Source organism: Protopterus annectens, chromosome 8.part0 (genome assembly GCF_019279795.1).
Source record: "Protopterus annectens isolate FY-2018-M chromosome 8.part0, PAN1.0, whole genome shotgun sequence".
Classification (NCBI taxonomy): domain Eukaryota; kingdom Metazoa; phylum Chordata; order Ceratodontiformes; family Protopteridae; genus Protopterus; species Protopterus annectens.
In genome coordinates, this window is record NC_056741.1 from 915,160,200 (window position 1) to 915,185,982 (window position 25,783).

Below are 25,783 nucleotides of genomic sequence, written 5' to 3' on the forward strand. Positions count from 1 at the left end.
TATTTTGTTTTGGTATGTGTGACTATAGATGGTTATTATCAACCATGTTTGTTAATTATAAGATGTATACATATGCAAGTAAATTGCCTATGTGCATGCATACACATAGGCCTATGGATGGACACTACTCAGGCAAAAAAGTGTAATGATTTGCATATATATATATATATATATATATATATATATATATATATATATATATATATTTACATACATACACACACAGACATATATACATACATATATATATATATATATATATATATATATATATATATACGGTTCTACCTGACATAATCGACACTCCAGAAGACCGACAATGCAATCACCGAAACCACATAACCGACAGTGCAAAAAACACGAAACCCCACATGCCCGACAACGAAATAACAGACGGTACACAAACACGAAACCTCACAGACTGCACACACCACAATCACAACAATCAACAAACAAAACACATTCCCTGTCCAAAAACCACGCACACAACACAAGCACACCAAAATCCCTACAAACCCACACTAAACCAGACATACACAACTATCTACAACCCTAACCCAAACCCTAACCCTAAGGTCCGTCACTGTGCATACTCAGCTAACCCAAGCCCTAACCTAACTCACTTAACCCGCCCCTAACCCAAACACAATCACTATCGCACACTTACCTGACCCGCTCCCTAACCCTAACTCACTTAACCCGCCCCTAACCCAGACACAATCACTACCACACACTTACCTAACCCGCGCACTGACCCTAACTCACTTAACCCACCCCTATCCCCACAGACGGTCAATATCCACACTTACCTTACTCGCACCCTAACGTCCATCACTACCGCATACTTACACAGCCTTTTCCCATGTCGGCATCCTCGGCGTCAGTGTTTTCATCCGTCGTGTCGATCTTCTGGGGCTCGCGATTCGCTTGTCGGTCTTCTGGCGTGTCGACTAACTCAGGTAGACCCATATACACACACACACACACACACACACACACACACACACACTGTATATATATAAGCCAAAGACATGTTATTGATTAAATTTAGAGGTAGTTACACAAATGTGGGAGTAGATAACACAGTGGAAGACAAGGACAGTACAGGAAGGTGATGCAGGCTAGTCACCACCCAGATGCACTAAAAGTAAAATTCCATGTTGTAGGATAACAGCAGAATTATTTGTGTATTTTGGAAAGTGAACTGACAGAACACTATCTATACAGTCTATGAATATCGTACTACCTGCCCTAATATTACTGTATTCCATAATAAGTCACTACGGCTTTACTACCCCTTAACATTTAACTACTCCTCAGCATTAGGTCAGACGTTTGCACAGAACTAAATGTGACATCACACAGGTCATACCTTGTGCATACTGCTGTGGACATTTGACAAGGTGATGGCAGTCCTATCCTTGGACTGATGCAACACATCCTTGTTTTCACTTCATGCATTTGGGTATTGAGTGCAGCAGTCTAGGGCTTATTATCAGTGCAGAGCAATGAGAGCATCTCCAGAGGTGACATAATGACTGGGAACCATGTTGCGTCACTGGCATGAGATCTGCAGTCTAGTTGTCAAGGCAATGTATTTTGTGCGAGTAGACGGTTTCTCATTCAGGGGCTGGGGTGCGCTTCTATAGTTTAGGTCATCCAGAAGTATACTGGCAGGCCTTATGCAAATGACATTGCTCATTTTTGTCATGCTAAGTCTTCCGAGATGACAGTACTGCACCAGGATATCTTTTTAGGTGTTGTCACTTCTCTGAACTACACAACACTGTATTATGTGATGCTATCATGTAGCACATCTACAGAAGTGGTTAATAGGTTTGTGAGTAACATTCATGGATCTGGTCAAGGACACTGGTTTGTTAACATGTGGTGATGCCAAAAATGAAAGAAGTGTGCACATTTAGGTCAATAGATTCAAGGGGTTCACAGTAGGCCATTGATGCAGAGGCGCATTAGTAACCTAGCCACAATATCCTATATTGTAAGTGCCCGTTGCCATGACTAATTTATATGGAGTTTTAGACCCATTCCCATACCTGGCAAACTCTTAGAGCAAGAAATCTAGACAAAAACATAAATAATGGGTGAGAAAGGCTGAAAAATAGGGATACTTTTTAAATATTGCTCTTACAAACTTGGGAAGTAGATAGAATAACAGATTTTAGATTAGCACTAATTTTTCTGAGGGTTATGAAGTCTGAAATTCAAATGTCTGTCATTTTTTCTGACTTCATCCCTCAATTAGTTTCCAGTGATGTGCCAGAAAACAAGAAGTTATGTAACTTACCATAACGTTCGATGTATATAGTCCATCTCGCCTCACATTCTTACCCGTGGGTTCGGAGCTGAATATCGGCTCCGACGCGGCCGATTTTACTAGCTCAAAGTCTTTCATTGGCTGGGCTAAGCAGGTATCCCATGCTGCACTGCTCCATATCCCCAGATCTAGTTTGCTGCGAAACTCATTTATAATACTCCATGCACACATCACATCCAGGTAAAGAATAAGCTAAACAGGGGTACTCTGCAGGTAACAACCTAACCTCCAAATCCTCCAGGAAGGGGGAAAGTGGGAGGGTAAGTAAGAATGTGAGGCGAGATGGACTACATACATCAAACGTTATGGTGAGTACATAACTTCTTGATGTTATGTAGTCCTATCTCGCCTACATTCTTACCTGTGGAACAGTGCCCCTAGCACCTACATCCTGGGTGGCTCATAGGAAAATACTCCTGAGTACTGTGGAGCCAAAGGAAGAACTGCCCCTGGAAACCACGTCCAATTTGTAATGAGAAACAAATGTGTGAGAAGCCCAAGCAGCTGCAGCACATATAAAATCCATTGACAATCTGGCTTGATAGGCTGTGGAAGTGGAAACAGCCCGAGAAGAGTGAGCCATGACCGGAAATGGCAGATCTTTACCTCCTGCATGACAGATGAAAGAGATACAACTAGATATCCATCTAGACAGTGTGACCCTGGAGACCGGGGAACCCCTTCGGTTTAAACAAAAAGCTGGTCAGAGTTCCTGATATCTTTTGTTCGGTGTAGACAGAAGCATAATTGTCTATGCACATCCAATTGGTGGAATCTAAATTCTGCCTTGTTGGAAAAGTGGGGAAAGAAGACAGGCAGCTCAATGGATTGATTTAGGTTAGACACAGAGGCCACTTTAGGAAGGAACGAAGGGTTTGGTCTGACAGAGACCTTGTCTTTATGGAAGATTAAAAATGGAGGTTTGATAGAGAGGGCCTGAATTTCTGAAACTCACCTTGCTGAAGTGATTGCGGTTAAGAAGCCTGTTTTCCAGGTCAAGAATTTCAATTCGCAGGTAGCTGCAGGCTCGAAAGGTGGTAAAGTAAGGGCTTGTAGAACAAAACTGAGATCCCAGGGCATGATCGGTTTGGACACCGGGGGACGGAGCAGCAGAGTTCCCTTCAGGAACGCCTTGCATAGTCTATGCGCCATGAGACTAGGCTCATGCGCTACGAGGAAATTGGAGATCGCTGCCAGTTGAACTTTGATGGTGGCCGATACAGAACCCTGATGAAAAAGCATGGACAAAAACTCCAGTACTGAATCTATTGGAGCTGTGTAAGGATCAATTCCTCTAGTATGTGCCCAGATAGAAAACCTTTTCCATTTGTTTGCTAGAATAAATCTTTCTAGTAGATGGTTTGTGAGAGGACGATAATATGTGAACCACTTCTGGTGAAGAATTATGAAGTCTGACTAACGATGGAAGTGGAGCAGGCAGGCTGTCAACCAGAGGGTCATCAGGGAGGGGTGGAGCTGTCCCAACATGTGTGTCAGTAAATCTGGTTGAGGATCCAGGGTCCAGGGTGTATCCACAATGAATTGCTGAAGAAAGAGGAACCAAACTTGGCGAGGCCAGTATGGAGCAATCAGAATGATTCTGCTCCCCAAGGATTACGCTTTCTGAATCACCTTTGACAGCAGGGGAAATGGAGGGAAAGCATAAAGCAGACCAGAGGGCCAATCGTGAACCAGAGCATCCCTGGGTGACTCCCCCTCTGGGGGGATCAGCGTGAAGTAGTTGCTGCATTTCACATTGAGGGGGCTGGTAAAAAGGTCGCAGCAAGGCTGACCCCATCTGCTGAAGATTCGCTCTGCAACCAGGCGATTCAGGGACCACTCGTAAGGCATCAGAATTGTTCTGCTTAGCCTGTCCGCAATCACGTTGGAAGTCTTTGGCGAGACCATTGAACAAAGAGGAGCCATTGGAGAATTCTCATGTGCAATCTCGCTAGAGGGACCAACATGATTGTTGCGGCCATGGTCCCTAGGAGCTGGAGAACCCATCTTGCCTTTGCCTGTTCTCAGGGGCATCAGCATGTGTACCTGTTGTTGTAAGACTCTGATCCTTTTCTGCGGTAAATATGTACGCATTCGAATGGTGTCTAATTCTGCTCCTATAAAAGTGACACGCTGCGAGGGCAATAAGGAAGATTTTTCCCAATTTATTATTATGCCCAACTGATGACACAGATTGATGGTAGCGTCCCTGGTTTGAACTAGCTGGTGCCTGGTGGGAGCGGTAAGGAGCCAGTCATCCAGATACGGGAACACCTGGAACCCCTGACGTCTCAAGTGAGCCGTCACCACTGCCATACACTTGATGAACACCCTGGGGGCTGTGGTGAGATCAAAAGGCAGGGCTCGAAACTGGAAATGACTGGCTCCCAGCCGGAAGCGTAGGTGACTCCTGGATGCCCTGTGCATTTTCACATGGTAGTAAGCATCCTTGAGGTCGATGAAGCACATCCATATCTCCTCTCCCAACAATGGGAGAATCGACTGTAGTGTGGCCATACAGAACTTGGACTTGTGTATGTAGTTGTTCAGTTGGCTGAGATCTAGAATGGGTCTCAGGTCCCCTGTTCTTTTTGGCACCAAAAAGAATCTTGAGTAAGTCCCTAATCCGATTTGGTCTGAGGGGACACGCTGGATGGCTCCTTTTCCTAGCAGCTGTGAGACCTCTGAGGCTGCTTGATCCCTTTGACTGGGTGGTACGTCTGGGATTTTTCTGATCGGCAGGGGTTCTGATGAGAATGGAATGAGGTAACATCTGGAGATTATCCGTAATACCCATCGGTCCTGGGTAATGCTTTCCCAGGCTTCTGGATAAAAGGAAATTCGACCCCCGACTGGCTCCGGATAAGCACAGTTGGGCACACCCTCAGGAACGAGAGTATGGAGAGCCACGAAAGGAGTTGCGGTCTCCCAAATTGTGGAGGCCCCCACTGCCTCTGGGGCGATGTCTCCCTGAGTAACCCTCCCCTGCCTCTGGAGGGGGGGTTCACCTTGTGCTGCAGGAAAAAACCTCTGTGATTTCTTGAACCACATCCCCCCCCCCACTGGGCCTTGGGATAAGGCCTAGAAGGAAGGGAAAAACAAAAGCCTACAGCAGACAGGGTCTTTCCCTCTTGCTCGCACCTGGTGAGGGTGTCTTTCACTTTGGTCCCAAATAAAGAGGAACCATCAAAGGGGGCGTCATTGAAGGAAGACTTGAAGGCCTCCGCAAAGTGACACAGGCGCAGCCAGGCTTGCCTTCTAAGGGCAACCCCTGAGCTTGCTGCCCTACTCGCTCTCTTGGCTGCATACGAAATGAGCCGCATGGATGAGTTAACAATGGAGTTGAGGGTAGAGACCTGGGCGTTAACTGTCTGAGCCACCGCCTCAGGGATGTTACCCACAAGAGTATCCCCTAACTCTTTGAGGAGATCTCTCTGGAGCAGAGTGAAATGAGACAGATAATTCAGGGACTGTAATGTAAAAGTCGCTGACGAGAGGGTACGCTTCCCGTACCGATCCACGGTCCTAGTCTCATTGTTAGGAGGATGGACGGATGAAGAAGACTCTGCTACTTCCTTCTGAGTGGCTGCCGCCACCACCATGGCATCTACAGGGACTCCTTTAGACAGAAACTCTTTGCCCTGGGGGGTGGAAAGAAACTTGTTGGGACGCCTGGGCATGGGCTCCACAGAATCAGGGTTCTCCCACACTCTTCGACAGATCAGGTCAAGGAGTTTGTCGAAGGGTGGAGACACCCAGGAGGTGGAGGGCTGAGCATCAAATGCCTTAAGGAATACTGACTCCTCCTCGGAAGGGGCTTTGGAAGGCCAGTCGCCTCTTTGTTTCAGTATCTCCAGGATATCGGAGAAGGAAACATCATCAGAAGATGATTTGGGGGACCCCTCCGATTCCTCGAAGTCAGTATCAGCGGTGAGAGACTCATCCTGGGAGTCTATGTGCTTCTTCTTGCACGCTTTCTTTCTGGGGGGCTCCTCAGGCACGAACTCTGAGGGACCCTCAGAAATTTGGGGACCACTCATGGGGGTATCCTTAGGCCCTGGTGCTCTGCTGTCCATGGATAGGTGGTGATCAGAAGCTCTCACTGGGGTGGTGGGGGACAGAGTGACCGACCCACCTGATGTAACTGACGATCTGGCCAGCGCGGTCTGCATAGCCTCGAAGGCCGGCCTCCCCGAATCCGAGGAGCGACCAGTGTCCGAGGCCATGATGGGAATCGGAGTTCCCCGAGCCGATGCACCGAGAGGGAGGCTCGGAACTGAAATAAGCCCAGAGATGCCCCCCTCAGGCCAGAGCGAAGAATCCCGTGTCCCGAACCCAGAGGACGGAGCCGACGGGGTCAGAGCTGATGCCGGTACAGATAGAGCCGAATGGGGCATCGGAGCCGGTCTAGAAACATCACGCGGCGCAGAACACTCCGGCTCTGAAGACAGAGATGCGCTCGGAGGAGGAATGATCAAAGACTGGGTCGGAGCTAGGGGGCCGACTGGGTCAGAGCTGAAAACTATTTTGCCAAAACCGGTGACTGAAGGAGCTTCTGAACCACCCTATCAACATCCACATCCGAAAGGGTTCTGGAGGATTTGGAGGACAGGGATGGAGAATGAGATTTCCTCTCCGTCTAAGCTGGTCTAAGACTGGGCGATCGGCTCCCAGGAGGTTCCAATACAATTGGAGCCGACGCTGGTTCCGTCAATATCGATCCTTCCTGCGGCCCCAAGGACAGTAGAGCCGAGGAGGTCGATGTAGTTTTTGAGATTTTCTCAGGGTGCTACGATGAGGCTGACGGAGCCGGAGATCTCTTTTTAGACTTGCCAGATTTTGACTTACCACTGGAAGACGAATCCATAGCCTCTTCAAAGGAGGGTTTTAATAGTCCCTTTAAGATTAGCTTATTCTTTCTCTCTTGGAGAACTCTAGGGCTAAATGCATGACAAAAACTGCAGGATTCCTGCAGATGGATGGCTCCTAAGCAGTAGACACAAATGGAATGCCCATCGGTAATGGACATTTTGTACCCACATTTAGAGCACTTCTTAAAACCCGAAGGTTTGTGTTTTCTGGTATCTTTAGACATCTTAACTACTACGCCCACAATGCAACCAAGTCTGAAACAATGCACAGGCGTTCACTCTATAAAGGCGGGAACAGCTCTAAAGTAACCAACACTAAACCAGTGACCAAACGCACACAAAAAGAAAAAAACAAACTCTGAACTAGAAAAGACAAAGCACAAGGAAACAGAAGCCCAAACCTCCAAGTTAAACAGTCTGGACCGTACTCACACAGAAGACAACAGAGGAGAACTAGGCCCTCTAACTGAAATGGGCCTAGCCCGAGGGAACAGTCAGTGGGATACCACACAACAATCACACAACCACAATATTTTGACAAACTATACCAACTCAAGCAAACTTAAGACAACTAGCTATGAAAATAGCTTTTGATAGAAATCCAAACTTTTCTTAACACAAGAAAAAGAAGGTACTTGGCCACAGCCAAGCGAGACCACGTCCAAGCTACACGAGCGGCAAACGAGATCTGGGGATATAGAGCAGTGCGCCATGGGATACCTGCTTAGCCCAGCCAATGAAAGACTTTGAGCTAGTAAAATCGGCCGAGTCGGAGCTGATATTCGGCTCCAAACCCATGGGTAAAAATGTAGGTGAGATAGGACTACATAACATCCACAATTTAATGAGAAACAGACCAAAATTACAAGGCAAAAATCTGGAGAGTTAAGAGGTATGCCCCTTTCAGTGACAGATTCAGAGACAATACCAAGGCTGTATTTACAATTGCCCATTCATCCATCTAGGTTATGCTTAAATGGGGTCAGGGAGCCACTTTGCATTATATCCAAAAAAATCTATTCTGTTAACAGGGATTCTGTGGGATATATAGCTATCTTGCCAGCAGGCGAGGTTTATGTTTTGGTGGAAGATAAGTGCTCTTGAACAGGTGTTTAGGATGTTACTAGTTCTGCAAATGTGCAGCTGGTGATAGTGGACCAGATCTGTTTAGGCTATTTAGGTCTGGCAGAGATTACCTTTCTGGAGTGTACAGTAAAACAGAAAAGAGAAACTGCAAGAAATACATACCCTTGTTTATTGTAATGAGAAAACAATGCAGTCTCTCACGCTGGGTCATGTGCTTAGACAAGTACATAACAAAGGGGTCATTACACACTATCTCCTAACATTTGTGGATACATAACTGTCAAAGGATAACTAATAGTCAGTGAAAGTGCTCGGGTCCGTAATGGCGCAGTCAGTTTTGGATAAAGACATAGTGCTAGTGGTGCATTTCTTGGCATATAGTTTTAGCATGTGCTCCAGGCACCACTTATTGGTGCATTCTAGTTCCTTCTGAAAAATGTGGAAGTGAGACAGTGAGCTAGCGACACTACAAGTTCTTGATGTCAGCTTTGACAGTGGTAAAGTAAATACCAAAGACAAGCGGTGCTTGAAATTGATTACGGGGGGATATCACAGGTGAATACACTTTTTTGAAGAGAGCATGCCTCCCCTCTAATAGACTTGTGTATGACCATTACTTAGTCTGTCAGTTTGTCATCTAGCAGGTAACCTGAGAGTTTACATTTAGTTTGCATAGCTTATTGATTATACCAGAATGTATCAAATTCCATACGCACAAACACACACACACACACACACACATATATATATATATATATATATGTGTGTGTGTGTGTGTGTCTGTGTTTGTTTACTCTCAAAATTCTGAAAGACCGTTCTTAGAGTAATAACAAAAAAAAGGCAGAAAGTGAAAAAACAATGAAAACGGGTCACTCACAACAACGAAAGTGGTAATGTTGATAATTCAAATTCAACATTATCGACATTACCCAACTTACCTTGATGTCCAGTGATGTCCTACAAATGTTTTGCAGGCAAGCCCCCCTGCACCCCACAACCGCGTTAATTATATATTCCAACTCTGAGACTGTACTACAGTAAGGAAAAGGGAAAATTACCCAATCCCCAGGGACTTGAATCTACTTTCTACAGTGCTGTTCTTTGGGTACCAGGAACTACATTACTTTTTTCATTGTATATATATTACATACATACATAAAATAAACTGTTTACAATCACATATTCGATCATCATTTAGACGATCGAAATATGTTCGAAATTAATTTCCCGGAAATGTTTTGATGGTCACCACATTGTTGAAGATAACAAGGGCGAACGGCCACTATTGTCAGCTCCGACATTGCAGTGCAGATCGCACTACAGTGGGGATCTGGAAATGTACCCTTTCCTTCACTGCAGTGCGATCTCGGAGTTAGAATATATAAAGTAGGGGGGTGTGAAAATTGGTTAGGTGTTCGGAACGTTTCAGTGAAGATGAATGTTTCGACATTCGACTTCACTGAAATGCTCTGTTCAACATTTATTGTGGTCGATGTTGTGCTTTCCGAATAATTTTTTCGGATATTTGCACTTTCGGCCACAGCAATGTCGACCATCTGATAGTAAACCAAAATAAACATGTACTCAGACACTCATTTGCTTAGTTGTGGGATTTATCTCCGTATTGGTAACTGGGTAAGTAGTCTGGTCAGCAATGCAATTCAGCCACAACAGGGAACCCTTGGAGAAATGAAGACAATTATAGTAGTAACCTTGATGTATACTTCTAAAATAGTTATGTGCACTGCATACATGTTTTCAGTAAAAGACCTGTATATCACATCTGTAGTAAATACAGAATTTATAGATATTCAAGAATGCCTTGAACTGCAACTCTGTCAGTAAAACATGTAGAGGCTATTTTCAAACCACATGGATATAAACAGATTCTGTGTTACATGCATAGATAGAAGAATAGCAACTATAACTTGTGAAAATATAGGGTAATCGAGGGTATGACATTTTGGTTGCGGAACTTAATTCTTACTGCCTTAGTAAAAAAGTACCCCCTCTAATTACCCACTGTAATATACTGGAAATGGTACTGAAAAGTATATTGGGAAATGTAGACTGCATTTACCTCAACTTTCAAATGCTAGGTCAGTGTAAACTAACTGTACTTCAGACAAACATTCAGGAAAGGTGTGAAAGCTCAAAACATTTTACCACAACGAATGGTAGAAAAAGTGAGAAAAGAAATTCAGTAGGATAGAATCAGTATTACACAGATAGCTATGGTGTGATTTCTGAAGGACCACATGCAGCATCAGCTAATGAGAAAATACTTTTAGAACAGTGATTAGATTCATGCCCAAAGCTGCAGAGATTTGCTACTCAACATGTTTCTTTGCAATGCACAACTGTCCAAAGCAATGCTGTGCTGCAAAATGGGGGAAAATCTGTATAATTATAAAAGTGTACCTACATGAATACAGACCATATGAAAATAATTACCAGTGGAGGGGAAAAGATTTGTAGAAACAAACATGAAACAAACAGGCTACTGCCAAGGCTTGAATAATTAGAAACAGTTTTGCAAGAGAGCATCTCTAGCTAAGTAAAACTTTTAGTTATGTACTCACCATAACTTCAGATGTTTGGGATCCATCTCGCCTACATTCTGACTGATGGGTTCGGAGCCGATCCCTCGGCTCCGACTCGGCACGCTTATGCCAAAGAGCGAAGTCTCTTATTGGCTGAGCTTACTATATCCCAGGATGCACCACTACCAGTCCCCCAGATCTAGTTTGTCCGCATACATGCACACATGCACGCCTTGCTTATATAACATCGTCAGATGAAACAAGATAAACAGTAGAACTCAAAACCGTTCAATCTCTTCTGATCTCCAAGGCAGGGGAAGGAGGGTGGTTTTAGGAATGTGGCGAGATGGATCCCAAACATCTGAAGTTATGGTGAGTACATAACTAAAAGATGTTATGTGATCCTATCTCGCCTACATTCTGACTGATGGGACAGCGCCCTAGCACCTGAATCCTGGGTGGCTCACTGGAAAACACTCCTGAGTACCGTGGAACCAAATGAAGCTCGTCCTCTAGATGCCACATCCAATTTGTAGTGGGAAATGAAAGTGTGCGGATTGGACCAAGTAGCCGCAGCACAAATTTCCGATATAGCGAGCTTGGAATGAAAAGCTATAGAAGTAGCCATAGCCCTGGTAGAATGAGCTTTGATGGATGTTGTAAGTTGCTTATTCGAAGAAGAATAAGCCTGAGTTATACAATCTCTGATCCATTTGGAGATAGTAGCTTTTGTGATGGTTTGGCCCAATTTATTATCTGAGAAGGACACAAACAACTGGTCTGACTTACGAAGTTGCTGAGTCCTGTCTAAATAGAAGCGTAATTGCCTGTGAACATCCAATTTATGGAGAGTGTATTCTGCTTCATTGGAGAATTTTGGGAAGAAAACTGGTAGCTCCAGAGATTGTTGGAGACAGAAACTAGAACAGACCTTTGGGACAAAGGATGGATTTGGCCTAAGTGAAACTCTATCCTTGTGGAAAATCAAGTACGGTGGCTTAATAGACAGGGCTTGAAGCTCTGAAACCCTTCTTGCAGAAGTAATTGCAACTAAGAAGGCAGTTTTCCAAGACAGATATTTTAACTCACATGTAGCAGCCGGTTCGAAGGGGAAGATGTTAATGCACGAAGCACCAAATCAAGATCCCACGGAGGTGCAGGATGAAAAATTGGGGGTCTTAATAGGCTCGCACCTTTAATGAAAGTTTTGCATAGTCTGTTGCTCATCAAAGGAGGATCCATGGATTCGTGGAATTTAGAGATAGCCGCTAGTTGGACTTTAATAGTTGAGACAGAAGATCCTTGATTAAACAGGGATGTTAAGAATTTCAAAACCTCTGGGACAGGAGCAGAGATAGGGTCTAAGCCCTTGAGTTGAGCCCAGATAGCAAACCTCTTCCACTTACTGAGGTACAATTTGTTAGTGGTGGGTTTGTGGGCGAAGATAAAATGTGAACAACTTCCGGGTCTAATGTGTGCTTTCTAACTAAAGTCGGAAGTGGAGGAGCCAAGCTGTCAATTTCAAAGATTGAAGGGACTGATGCCGATGTCCCAACTGATGGATTAGCAAGGCCGAATTAGGTCTAAAGTCCACGGATCGTCCACGCATGCTTCTTCAGGTAAGGAAACCATACCTGACGAGGCCAGTATGGGGCAATCAGTATCATTGAGGACCCCAATTGAGAAGCTTTTGAATAACTTTGGGGAGAAGTGGAATTGGAGGAAAGGCATAAAGTAGCCCTGTTGGCCAAGGTTGTGCTAGAGCATCCATAGCTGGTACCCCTGATGTGGGATCAAGGAGAAGAACCTTTGGCACTTGGTGTTTAGTGGAGTTGCAAATAGGTCGCAGCACGGCCCCCATCTCCTGAAAACCTGAGCTGCTACTGTGTGGTTTAGAGACCACTCGTGAGGAGAGAGAATTGTCCTGCTCAATTTGTCTGCCAATATATTTGACCTTCCGGGATGTGGGTCGCTACCAAGAAGCGGTTGGTAGCTACAGCATTCCCACACTCTCATGGCCTCTCTGCAAAGGGGTACGATCTGGTCCCTCCTTGTTTGTTCAGATACCAGACCACCGACATGTTGTCTGTGTGGATGGCGATGATGCCCTGAGGAAGAAACTCGTGTAAGGCCTGTAGGGATAGAAGTACAGCCCTCATCTCCAACACGTTGATGTGGAGAAGAGCTTCGTCTGGAAGCCAGGAGCCCTGAACTAGCCTGCCCAGACAATGGCCCCCACCCTATCTGGGAGGCATCTGTCGTCAGGGTAACCACTGGAGAGGGAAGAACAAAGGGGTTTCCTTGATCCAAATTGGATGTCTGAAGCCACCAGCGAAGGTCCCTTTTGCATATTTCCGTAATCATGATGTGATGATTGAGGGGAAGATCCTGAAAGGACCATTGTGTTGACAATAGCCACTGAAGAATCCTCATGTGCAATCTTGCCAGAGGAACTAAAAGAACCGTGGCAGACATTGAGCCTAGAACTTGTAGAACCATCCTGGCTGGGGCTTTGGATCTCGAGATTAGAGCTTGAACTTGGCCCTGTAAAGTTTGGATCCTTTCGGCAGGAAGAAAGACGCTGTGATCAATCTTGAGTCTATCTCTGCTCCTATGAACCTTATGCTGAGAGGGCAGCAAGACACACTTTGACCAATTGAATGTAATCCCAGGGTAACACCCAGGAGATGGTGGCTTTGAGGTTGTCCATTAGTAGATGCCTGGTGGTGGCAGTCAGGAGCCAGTCGTCCAGATAGGGAAACACTTGGAATCCAAGACTTCTCAGGTGAGCCGTCACTACTGCCAAACACTTGGTGAACACCCTGGGGGCTGTGGTGAGACCAAAGGGCAGAGCGCAAAATTGGTAATGACTGACTCCCAGGCTGAAGCGCAGATACCTCCTGGACGCCTGATGTATCGGTATGTGATAATAGGCGCCCTTGAGGTCTATGGAGCACATCCAAACATCCTTCTCCAACAGTGCGAGAATGGATTGTAACGTGACCATTCGAATTTGGATTTCGTGGACGGATTGGTTCAGTCTGCTGAGATCCAATATTGGTCTCAGGTCCCCTGTCTTTTTGGCACTAAAAGAACCTGGAGTAATTTCCTGATCCGATCTGGTCTGTGGGGACCGGTTGGATGACTCCTTTTTCTAGCAGCTTTAAAGCTTCTGCGGCTGCCATTTCCCTTTGACTGGGTGGTGGGTCCGGGATTCTTTTGGACAGTGGGGGAGTATGTGAATGGGATGGTGTAACCTCCGGCAATGATCCGAAGCACCCATCTGTCCTGAGTGATTGACTCCCAGGCTTTTAGGTGCTTGGCAACGACACCCGACTGGCTCGAGCAGCACAGCCGGGCAATCCCTCATGACGTGTGGGAGGCTGAAGAGCCACGAAAGGACTCGCGGTCTCCAGAATTGCGGGCCTCTGCCGCCTCTGGGACGGCGCTCCCTGAAAAATTTCCCGTCCTCTGCCTCTGGAAGGGGAATCTTCCTGCTGTTGAGAGAAAAACTTTGAGATTTGCGGAACCACATTTTCCCTCCTTTAGCCTTGGGGTAAGGCCGAAGGGAGTGGAATAACGGCACCCACGGCAGATAAAGTTTTTCCCTCTTGCTCACAGCGGTAAGGGTGTCTTTAACCTTGGGTCCAAACAAGGAGGACCCATCAAAGGGAGCGTCGGCGAAGGAAGACTTGAAGGCCTCCGAACTGACACAAGCGGAGCCAGGCTTGTCTCAGAGCCACGCCTGTGCCTGCCGCTCTACCCGCCTTCGCCGCATAGGAAATGAGCCTCATGGACGAGTTAGAAATTGACGTAAGGATAGCCAACTGAGAGCTAACCGACTGGGCTAGCTGCTCAGGTAGGTTACCCGAGAGGGAATCTGACAACTCCTTGACCAGATCCCTCTGAAGCCTGGTAAAATGTGCCAAATAATTCAGAGACCTTAACGTAAAGGCCGCTGAAGTCAGGGTGCGCCGCATTACCTGTCCATACTCCTAGCCATCTTATTAGGAGGATGGACGGACGTTGAAGCCTCTCCCACGCCCTGTTGTGTAGCAGATGCCACCACCATGGCATCTACAGCCACGCCTTTAGTGAGCAACTCCTTCTCCCGGGGAGCAGACAAAAATTTATTTGGACGAGAAGGGACTGGTTCCACGGTATCTGGATGTTCCCACGCCCTTCGACAAACTAAATCCAGAAGCTCGTCGAAGGGCGGAGACACCCAGGAGGCGGAGGGCTGAGCCCCAAAGGCCTTGAGGAGCACTGACTCGTCAGCAGAGGGGTTTGGATATCCAGCCGCCTCGTTGTTTGAGGATCTCTAAGATGTCTGCAAATGAGACATCATCCGAGGACGACTTCGGGGACCCCTCTGCATCATCCAGATCAGTGTCTGAAGTAATAGACTCGGGGGAGTCCACGTGCTTCCTCTTGCACGATCTCTTCCTTGGGGTTCCTCGAAGACAACTCAGAAGAACCCTCAGGAGGAGGGGAACCCCACTGGGGTAACCTCAGGCCCGGGCTCCGCTGACTACGGACAGGGAACTGCCAAAGACCCAGTCTCCACGCCTAGGGAAGGTGCCGGTAAAGCCGGGAGATGGCAAGAGGACTTGGCCAAGGCACTCCTCATGGCTCTGAAAGCCGGACCCCAGAATCCTGGGAGTGTCCGGTCCCGAGCCGTGATAGCCGACGGAAGTCCCGCAGTCAAGCACCGAGGGGAGGCTCGGAACCAAGCATAGGTCCCAAACATCACCCCGGGTCCAGCCGAAGAAGTCCGCGTACCAAACTCGGACCCGAAGGCCGGGTTGGAAGTAAGGGTCGGTGCCGACCCTGAGATCTCCACCGGCTCCAACAGCACCTGCTCCGACGGAGCCAAGCAGTCGGAGGAGGAATGGCAATGGGTGGGCCAAGGTCATCGGTTCGAAGCCAACTGGGTCGGAACGAAACAAATTTTTGGAAGACTGGGGACTGGAACAGTCTTTGGAGCACCCTGTCTATATCAGAATCTGACATCCTCGAAGACCGAGAGGAAACAGAACGGGTTCGAGACGGCCTCTCCAACGGCCCCAAAGGGCTAGGGGACCGCTCGGCGACTCGATGAGTATCGGCGCCGAGGAATACACACCAGATTCCATCGGTGCCGAGGTGGACTTCGCCGAGGAGGAAGTGTCTGGCGGGCGACCCTTTGTCGGCTCCGAGCAGTGGAGCCGAAGGTGACCCGCCTCGATGCCCCAGCCATCGGCTCCGAAGCCAGAGGAGTCGATACTGGTGGCATCGAGGCAGACCGTTCCGACCTCGGCTCCGAAGTCCTTGGAGCCGAAGGAGAGGCCTGCCTATGTTTCTTAGCGGTCGGATCCGACGGACTGGTCGGAACCGACGCCTTTTCTTTGGCCGGAGAAGGAGAGGAAGCCAAGGCTTCTTCAAAAGAAGGTTTAATTAATCCCTTAAGAATTAATTTATTTTTCCTCTCCTGGAGGACCCTTGAGGAAAAAGCGTGACATACGCTACATGATTCCTGTAAATGTTTTGCCCCTAAGCAATACACACAGAGCGAGTGATCGTCCGTGATGGACATTTTGAAACTACATTTTACACATTTTTAAAGCCGAAGGCCTAGGATTCTGAGACATTATGGGGAGAATTTCAGTAATCTGACTGGAAAAAAATACAATTACTGGAGACACCCCTAAGTATAGGCTTACAGTTATCACTCGCTAATGACAGGGACTTTGAAAACCCTGTAAGAACAAACAGCTACAAAGAATTTAAAGCCTGTTTACTATATGTAGATATAGAAGGGTTGATTAACCGGGAAGGCCCTAGATGAAGGGGGGCCTGTCAAACTCAACCCAATCACACAACAAAATTCTACAACAATCCAACCAATCACACAACAAATGGTAAGAATAGCTGTTAAAACAGCTTTTTTGAGAGAAAAACAGCAAAAACTGACAGAAAGTTAGTTAAAAATAACTACTCAGCTCAGCCAGCTCGAGACCACGTCTTCGCAGGTTAGCGGCAAACGAGATCTGGGGGACTGGTAGTGGTGCATCCTGGGATATAGTAAGCTCAGCCAATAAGAGACTTCGCTCTTTGGCATAAGCGTGCCGAGTCGGAGCTGAGGGATCGGCTCCGAACCCATCAGTCAGAATGTAGGCGAGATAGGATCACATAACATCCTAGTCATTCAGCAAACCTAATTGTCCCTGGGTGGGGGAAGGAAAAAACAAAAGGAAATCAACTGCAAGGTCTTAGCACGTCCTACCATCCCCCACTGAGAGTTTGTGTAATCTGACCTGCAGTATGCTAACAAGGCTCTTTAAAAACCCTGCCCCTGAGTGAACATGTGACACACACAGAACTCGAATGTAAACAAACTCCTCTAGCAAAAAATCTGAGATAGTGCCCCTTTAAGACATGCAAGCCTGACAATTCACTATTCTGAAGGCTAAAGTGAAGTAGTATACTTTCTTCCTAAACCTATCAAAGGCTTTCATGTGCTTGTCAGATGGGATAGGGTTAGATGTAATAAGGTGTCAGGCAGAAAATGGTTTTATCTGGGAAATTACTAGAGGGTCTTATCTAGAGTTTGAAAAAAGAAAGTTGTGGGTTTGGGTAGCCTTACACAGCTACTCAAGGAAGCAGATGGTTAGCTAAATTACTCGCTGCAAGAAAAGCATCTTCTAAGGTGGTCAAAACAGGAAAAACAGATATAGGTTGATGGACATCCACCCATAGGAAATCACAGTACCTATATGCTGGGACTCTTGTATTTCTTTTTGTTCCAAGTGAAATTACTATTGCTACAGTGAAGACGTTATCAACTCTTCAGGGGGGAGTCTAAAGAAAGAAAGAAAGAAAAAAAAAAAAACTTTCCTCAGGGTCAAATTACCCATTCAGTGGAGTAGGAACTTGAGAAACACAGGCCAAATCCAATTCCTGTCCCTCTGACTGAGAATCAGAATCTGAGAGAGAGGGAAATATTTTCTTTTGCAAAAGGAAGGAAATGCTCGGAATGTAATGGTTGAAAAGTCTTCAGCAAACCCAGCCAATCCTTGTCCATCTTAGGTGATGGGGCCACAGAGGAAGAAAAATGCATAGTGTTCTATTTATTTTTCCTGGGGACCCTACTGAGGAAAAAAAAGTGAGTCCTGAAGAAAAGAGTCCTTTCCATGGGAATCAAGCTCCTCTGAGCAGCTGCACAAAAGGAACATCATCTGCTCCCTCCCCAATGCAAAAAGAGAGGTTCTCCCTTGCCCAAAGAGGACTTGTTTGTCTCTATCCTTAGAGACTTCTCAAGCAACAGCACTACAGGGCAGGGACTGAAAGAAACTGATGAGTGGGCAAAGGAATCTGATGTGGTCATAATGGAGTCATTCACACATGGCCCAGATAAAGAGGAAGCCTTTGTCAAGGCCAAAGCCTCTTGTATATTTCTTTCCAATGAATCAGTAAGGTAAAGGGAACATCTGAGGTGCCAGGACTCAGGAACATCTTTCTACTGAAAAAGGTGTCTGACAATCGGGTAGCAGAGCCTTAGTATCATGCTCTTTCCTCCCAACTAAAAAACAAAGTCTGAAGTAAAAGGTTTAAGTGATGACCACTGAAAACACAACAACAAAATTTAAGAAATAAAATTTTCCTCACAAAAAAATGTAAAGTATTCCCAAAAGGGTACTTATTTGCCACTTTTAGAAAAGCACTAGCAGACCGTTAACCCCTATATGATGTAGCAGACAGTGCCCTAAGATGCCAAGAAAGTTCTGAGAGCTTGGCATCCTAAGAGAGGGTGTGTGTGCGTGCGCACACGTGTGTGTGTGTGTGTGTGTGTGTGTGTGTGTGTGTGTGTGTGTGTGTGTGTGTGTGTGTGTAAGGTGCTGTACAGCTTTGGAAGCAGGCCGGTCATTAGATCTTTGGCAGAATGCATCCCATATAGCTCAAGCTACTGCAACTGTGATTTACTGAACATCTGCTAGTGCACCTACTGAAAACAAAAGTCACTCTAAATTTATAAAATATTTAACAAAAAAAAATTACTTACTTATTATGAGAGTCAGAAATTGTTTTACCAGGATCATCTTCCATATGCTCCCTGTGAAAAGAAAAATATAGGATAATGTAAGAAATTTGATGAAAATATACATCTGTGCATGCATGCGTTTGTGTATCTGTGACGGTTCCAGGGTGTGCTGCAAGGATGCCTACACCTAATTCAAGAAACAGTCTACAGCCCGAAATGCTGAAGCTCCCCTCCACACAAAGATTTGTCAGGCAAGGTGCATCCCACGTTTCATTTATTTACCACACTACCAGTGATAGCTTTGGGCCTCCCACATGTCCAGCTTCCTGATACTTTTTTCCTAAAACAATGCCCACTCCCCATTCTGTGACCTGTGTTAGCGGCCCCTCCTTCTGGAAGAGACCTCACATGAAGGTTCCAGGCATTAGGAGTCACCATGATCCACTAAATTAGAAAAGGCTAGGTGGTAATTCAACGCACAACAGCTTTCACAATGGAATTTTGCACTTAACCTCAAACTCCCTTTAACATACTGGGATTATATCATGCTGATAATACAATGGCAATGGGAGTGAAACACACCCATCTACATTATACCATGTCTTTCATTTGTCTGGTGGTCTGACTAGTATGAGTGCCCCCAGCACATCCCTCTAGAAAAGGCAAGCAAGCATCATTTCACCTTTCCTACGTTCAATAATTGTTTCCTTCAGTGTCTGGGCTGCAAATCAAATTGGGTCTTGTGGGCCACAGTAAAGGCTTCACACCTCTGTGCCAACACAAACTTACTTTATAGACAAATTCTGTTTTATAATTCTTTACTGAGGGCATATTGGCCATAACGCTATGCAAGATATTGTATACTACACGAATGGCAACCACAACTGAACATTTCCCGTAGAATTTAACCTAGGCTCTTTGTGAATAGAATAATCTCATCTACCACAAAATAATGGACTAAGCCATTAGGGGGTGCCATAATGGTTAAGGTCTTTCCATTAGAGATGCAACATGCAGGGTTTGATTCCAACTTCTGATTACTGGCTAGGTTTGCTATTCTGCAGATTGCCTATTATTTACCTATGAAATGAAGGGGAAAGATCAATCAAGCTATCAAGGAACAAAATTTTGTACACCTTACAATCTTGTATATCAAACTAGATTTCACTGTACCATTTCACATGCAAAATATGTATGATTTCCATATGAATGAATCTCAAGTTCACTGGTGAAGTGAAAACTGTATTCTTGATCAGCTATTAAATAATGCAAAATGGCTCCTTCAAACAGAGGAATGCAGCCCTGTCTAAACTCCAGCCAACCTGGCCGTGACCTATGTGTCAGTGAAACCAGCCATGAAAAGCTGTAAGTGAATGGATTAAGACAGCTTACCAACACAGGGACATAATTTTTGCTATTTTCTCCAGAGAAATACCATAGGTTCATAGGTTGGTACTAGGCTATCAGCCCTAGGGCCTATACAAGCCTAGCCATAACAATTCCCTGGCTATTTCTTTCTATAGCAAAAACCAGAAGTGCAGCTTTGAGCATAGGGACCCAGAGAATATTAATCCAGAAAATGAATACATGCTTTCTGGCAGGGCACTGAGGTGTGTGGAAGAATTCATCTATCCAAAGGTTCAAAACAACATGGTTAGAACAGATTTAGCCAGTTGATGTATCTATAGATGGTCAAGGTTCAATTCCTTGATCGTCAATTACCCAAAGCACAAGGCACAGAGGAACACAATGCTGATTGCTATTTTCCCTTGGGAAATAAAAAAAGGAAGAAATCATAGCTGCAGTTCACTTGGTATGCAAACTCAAGGAGTGTGGCCAGCATTATGGGGGTGGCAGCCCCTACAAAAAAAACAAAAGAAAAACAAAAAAAACTTACATTTTGCTTTGTCGTGAGTTACAGGCATTAGTTTTCAGCATTTTTGATGCCTAGGGTTTTGCCATTCAAAGTTTCATAGTAGAACCTAGCCTGTCAAAAGGTGGTGGGGCAGGCAAGACAACATTGAAGATGATCCACCACTTGGTGATAGCAGCTCATCTCTGCTCAACTCCCACCATGATCTGCAGCTGCTAGAAGAGTCAAAGATGAACAAATGAGTCTGTAAAGCAGGGAGAGAACCGGATAGTTAAGGCAGAGAGAAAAAAATACTGCACTTACCTCCAGTAACACAAAGCAAATGAAAAACTATGTAACACACGTAAGTACATCATTGTGCTTAAAAAGAAGTTATGTCCTCAACATAACGTTCCAGGTATGTAGCCCATCTCGCCGAACAGTATTACATGTGGGTTCAGAGCCGATCCTCGGCTCCGACTCCGCTTAGAAAGCCTGAAAACTTCTGATTGGCCCATGGCTAATAGGTATCCCATGATGCATGCGCACATTCCCCAGATCTTGTTTGCTACTAGTATACCAGAATCAGACATGAAAAAGGAACAAAAGTCCAGAAGAATAAACTGCAATAAAAGGAGCCCTTGTGGCAAAAAAAACACTATAGAAAGGGAAAAAATTGTATCCAGATCCTCCAGGAAGGGGGCTGGTGGGTGGGTTCGTAATAATGTTCGGCGAGATGGACTACATACATGGAACGTTATGGTGAGTACATAACTTCTTTATGTTATGTAGTCCTATCTCGCCTCCATTATTACATGTGGGACAGCGTCCCTAGCATCTTGAATGGGTGGCTCACTGGAAGATACTCCTGAGTACCGTGGAACCAGACGAAGCTCTACCCCTGGAAGTTAAATCCAATTTATAATGGGAAATGAAGGTATGAGGGGTAGCCCATGTTGCTGCTGCACAAATATTATCAATAGGTGTCCTGGCTTGGAAAGCAGCAGAAGTAGAGAAGGACCTGATGGAATGCGCTTTAACTTTAAAGGGTAACTCCTTTCCTTGAGAACTGTAAATAAAGGAAATACAACTAGAGATCCAGTTCGAAAGTGTAACCTTGGAAACTGGCATGCCCATTCTCGCCTCAGCAAAGGAAATAAACAGATGTTCTGATTTTCTAAATTCCTTGGTCCGGTGGATATAGAAACGTAGTTGCCTGTGTACATCCAATTGGTGGAATGTATACTCTGCTTTGTTGGAGTGATTAGGGAAGAACACTGGCAATTCGATTGTTTGGTTTAAGTGAAAATGAGAACAGACTTTAGGAATAAAGGAAGGCTTGGTCCAGAGAGAGACCCTATCTTTGTGAAAAATTAAGTATGGAGGTTTAACAGACAGAGCTTGTAATTCAGAAACTTGCCTGGCTGAGGTTATTGCTACCAGAAAAAAAGAGTCTTCCAAGACAGAAACTTCAACTGACAACTATGGGCTGGCTCAAAGAGTGGCAGAGTAAGTCTAGACAGAACTAAATTCAGGTCCCAAGGTGGAATGGGGTCTTTTACAGGAGGTCTTAACATCATGGAACCCTTAAGAAAGGTTTTGCACAGTTTGTGAGACATAAGACTGGAATCATTAATCCCCACATGAAAATTAGATATTGCTGCTAGTTGAACTCGGAGTGTAGCAGCTGCTAAACCTTGGTGAAAGAGTTCAGAAAGAAACTCTAGAACAAAAGTAATGGGAGCTGTAAATGGATCAACTTCTCTATTGTGTGCCCATATGGAAAACCTCTTCCATTTACTATGATACAATTTTCTGGTCGAAGGCTTATGAGAAGAGGTAATAATATGAGTTACAGCTGGAGACAAATCATGAAGCCTGACTAGTGATGGAACTGGAGCAGCCATGCTGTCAGTTTGAGAGTGTGGAGACTGGGGTGAAGAGAACCTGACGTGCGTCAGGAGGTCTGGCACTGGGTCCAGCATCCATGGGCAGTCCAACAGGTGAGGCCCAAGAAAAGGGAACCAAATCCGACGAGGCCACTAAGGGGTGATGAGGATCATGGGGATGAGTGGAAAAGGAGGAAAGGCATAAAGGAGTCCCGGGGGCCAATTGTAGACTAGTGCATTTCTTGGAGACTCCCCTGGGGGGGGGGGGGGATGAGAGAGAAAAAGGTGCTGCATTTGGTGTTGATGGGACTGGCAAAGAGGTCGCAGCAGGGTTGTCCCCACTTGTGAAGGATCATACTGGCTATTATCTGGTTCAAGGACCATTCATGTGGTAACAAAATTGCCCTGCTTAGCTTGTCCGCTATTACGTTGGAAGTCCCCGGGATATGCGTTGCAATGAGAAAGCGTTGGGAAGAAATCGCCCAATCCCAAACTCGCATGGCCTCTCGACATAAGGGGTATGATCTGGTTCCCCCTTGTTTGTTTAGATACCAGACACAGACATGTTGTCAGCCTGGATAGTTATTGTCCCTAGAGGGAGAAGGTTGTGAAATGCTTGCAACGCTAGAAGCACCGCCCTCATCTCTAGGACATTGATATGCAGATGGGCCTCCTGTTTTTGCCATGTGCCTTAAGACAGACCTGCCAAGATAATGCCCGCCCCACCCTATCTGAGAGGCATCCGTGGTCACAGTGGCAACGGGTTGGTGCGGTACAAAGGGGGTCCCTGTGGTAAGATGACCTGGCTAAATCCACCAACGTAGGTCCTTTTTGCAAGAATCTGTAATCATGATCTGATGATGTAGGGGTAACTGTTGAAACGACCACTGGGATGACAGGAGCCATTGGAGTATTCTCATATGTAGTCTTGCTAAAGGTACCAAAGGTTATGGTTGACGCCATAGTCCCGAGATGCTGCAACACCACCTTCGCTTTGACACTTTGAAGGGGAAGTATTCTGTAAATTTGTTGCACGAGATTCTGTATTCTGTCTGCAGGCAGTCTGGTTGACATCTCGACCGTATCTATGTTTGCTCCTATAAAAGTTATAGACTGAGTGGGCAAAAAAGAGGATTTTTCACAGTTTATCGAGATTCCCAACTGGGAACAGAGCTTGATTGTGGAATCCCTTGATTGAATTAGGGGATGCCTGGTGGTGGCGGTCAGGAGCCAATCGTCCAGGTATGGAAAGACTTGGATTCCCTGAAGCCGCAAATGAGCTGTGACTACTGCCATGCACTTGGTGAACACCCGGGGTGCTGTGGTGATACCAAAGGGCAGCACCCGAAACTGGTAATGATTGGCTCCCAGCCAGAAGCGTAGGTAGATCCTTGATGCTTTGTCCATCCTTATGTGGTAGTAGGCATCCTGGAGATCTATTGAGCACATCCAGCTGTCTCTCCCCAACAAAGGAAGTATGGATTGTAGAGTGACCATTAGGAACTTGGGACTTCTTTACATGCTTGTTTAACCTGCTGAGGTCTAGGATGGGTCTCCAGTCCCCTGTTCTTTTTGGAACTAAAAAGAACCTGGAGTATGTTCCGAATCCTGTCTGGTCTGTTGGGACCTTTTGGATGGCTCTTTTTAATAGCAGCTTTTCTATCTCTATAGCCGCTTGATCCCTGTGATTGGGTGGTACATCTGGGATCCTTTTGGGAGGGCATGGAGGATGGGAAAAGGGTATAGAGTAACCTCTGGTAATGATGTTTTGTACCCACTTGTCTCGAATGAGATTTAGCCAGGCTTCTTGGTACAAGGACAGGCGACACCCGACCGGCTCCAGAGACGCACAGTCGGGATCCACATCAGGAATGCTGATAGGGACGGTCACGAAAGGAATCACGACCTCCCTGATTTTGTGGGCCGCCCCTGCCTCTAGGGCGACGTCTACTATTATTTCCTCCTCCCCTGCCTCTGAAGGAGGAATCACCTTGTGTGTCCTAGAAAGGTCTCGGTGATTTCTTGAACCACATTTTGCCGCTCTTCTGACCTTTGGGGTAAGGTCTAGAAGGAATGGTAAAATGGACTCCCACGGCAGAGGGAATCTTTCCTTCCTGCTCACACCTGGTGAGGGTATCTTTTACCTTGGGTCCAAAAAGAGAGGATCCGTCCACGGAATCATTGGTGAATGTAGACTTGAAAGGCTCAGCAAAGTTGCACAGACGCAACCAGGAATGTCTCCTTAATGAGACTCCTCAACCCGCCGCCCTACTCGCACCATCAGCTGCATATGAGATCAGCCGCATGGAGGAGTTAACAATAGATGTGAGGGTAGTCAACTGAGTAGGCACTGTACTGTAGATGGGACTGCTTCGGTCGAGGTACCTTGAAGAGTATCTCCTAACTCCTTTAGGAGATCTCTCTGAAGTCTCGTAAAATGTGATAGATAGTTCAGTGATCTGAGTATAAAATCCACTGAAGAGAAGATATGCTTCCCGTTCGGGATTCCTTGTTAGGTGGATGGATAGAAGAAGTAGTCTCTGCTAGCTCCTTCTTAGTGGTCGCCGCCACCACCATGGCATCAGCAGGTAAACCCTTAGATAAAAACTCTTTGTCCTTAGGGGAGGAGAGAAATTTATTCTGCCTCCGGGGGACCAGTTCCACGGCATCGGGAGTCTGCCATGCCTTCTAACTCATGAGATCTAGCAATTCATGAAATGGAGGGGACACCCATGAAGCTGAGGGTTGAGACCCAAAAGCTTTCAGGTACACTGACTCCTCATCGGAAGGGGTAACGGTGGGCCAGCCACCTCTCTGCCGGAGGATCTCCAAAATGTCTGCAAAGGAGACATCTTCAGAGGACGACTTAGGGGACCCCTCCAACTCGAGGTCAGTGTCAGATGTGACAGACTCATCAGGGGAGTCTACATGCTTCCTCTTACATGACTTCTTCCGAGGGGGCTCCTCAGTGGGGTCTTCTGGGGAGGTCTCGGAAGATCAGGGACCACCCAAACGGGGGTCCTGAGGCTGAGAGTCTCTACCATCTCAGGGGAGAGAGGATGCTGAGACCGTAGTTGGCCCTTGAGGGAGTATAGCATTGGTATTCCTACGTGGTACAGATGAACTATCCAACATGCTCCTCATCTTCACAAAAACAGATTCCTCTGGCTCCGAATGACACCCC

At 46.0% G+C, this 25,783-nt stretch overlaps 1 protein-coding gene across 1 annotated transcript in view; it reads right to left on the reverse strand.

Moving 5' to 3' along the window:
- LIN37 (lin-37 DREAM MuvB core complex component) overlaps positions 1-25,783 on the reverse strand; it is a gene marked incomplete in the record, with an annotated part of 817,002 nt that overhangs the window by 581,994 nt on the left and 209,225 nt on the right. Inside the window, 1 exon segment of the mRNA XM_044080439.1 lies at positions 18,880-18,930. Coding sequence (XP_043936374.1) covers positions 18,880-18,930 — 51 coding nt within the window.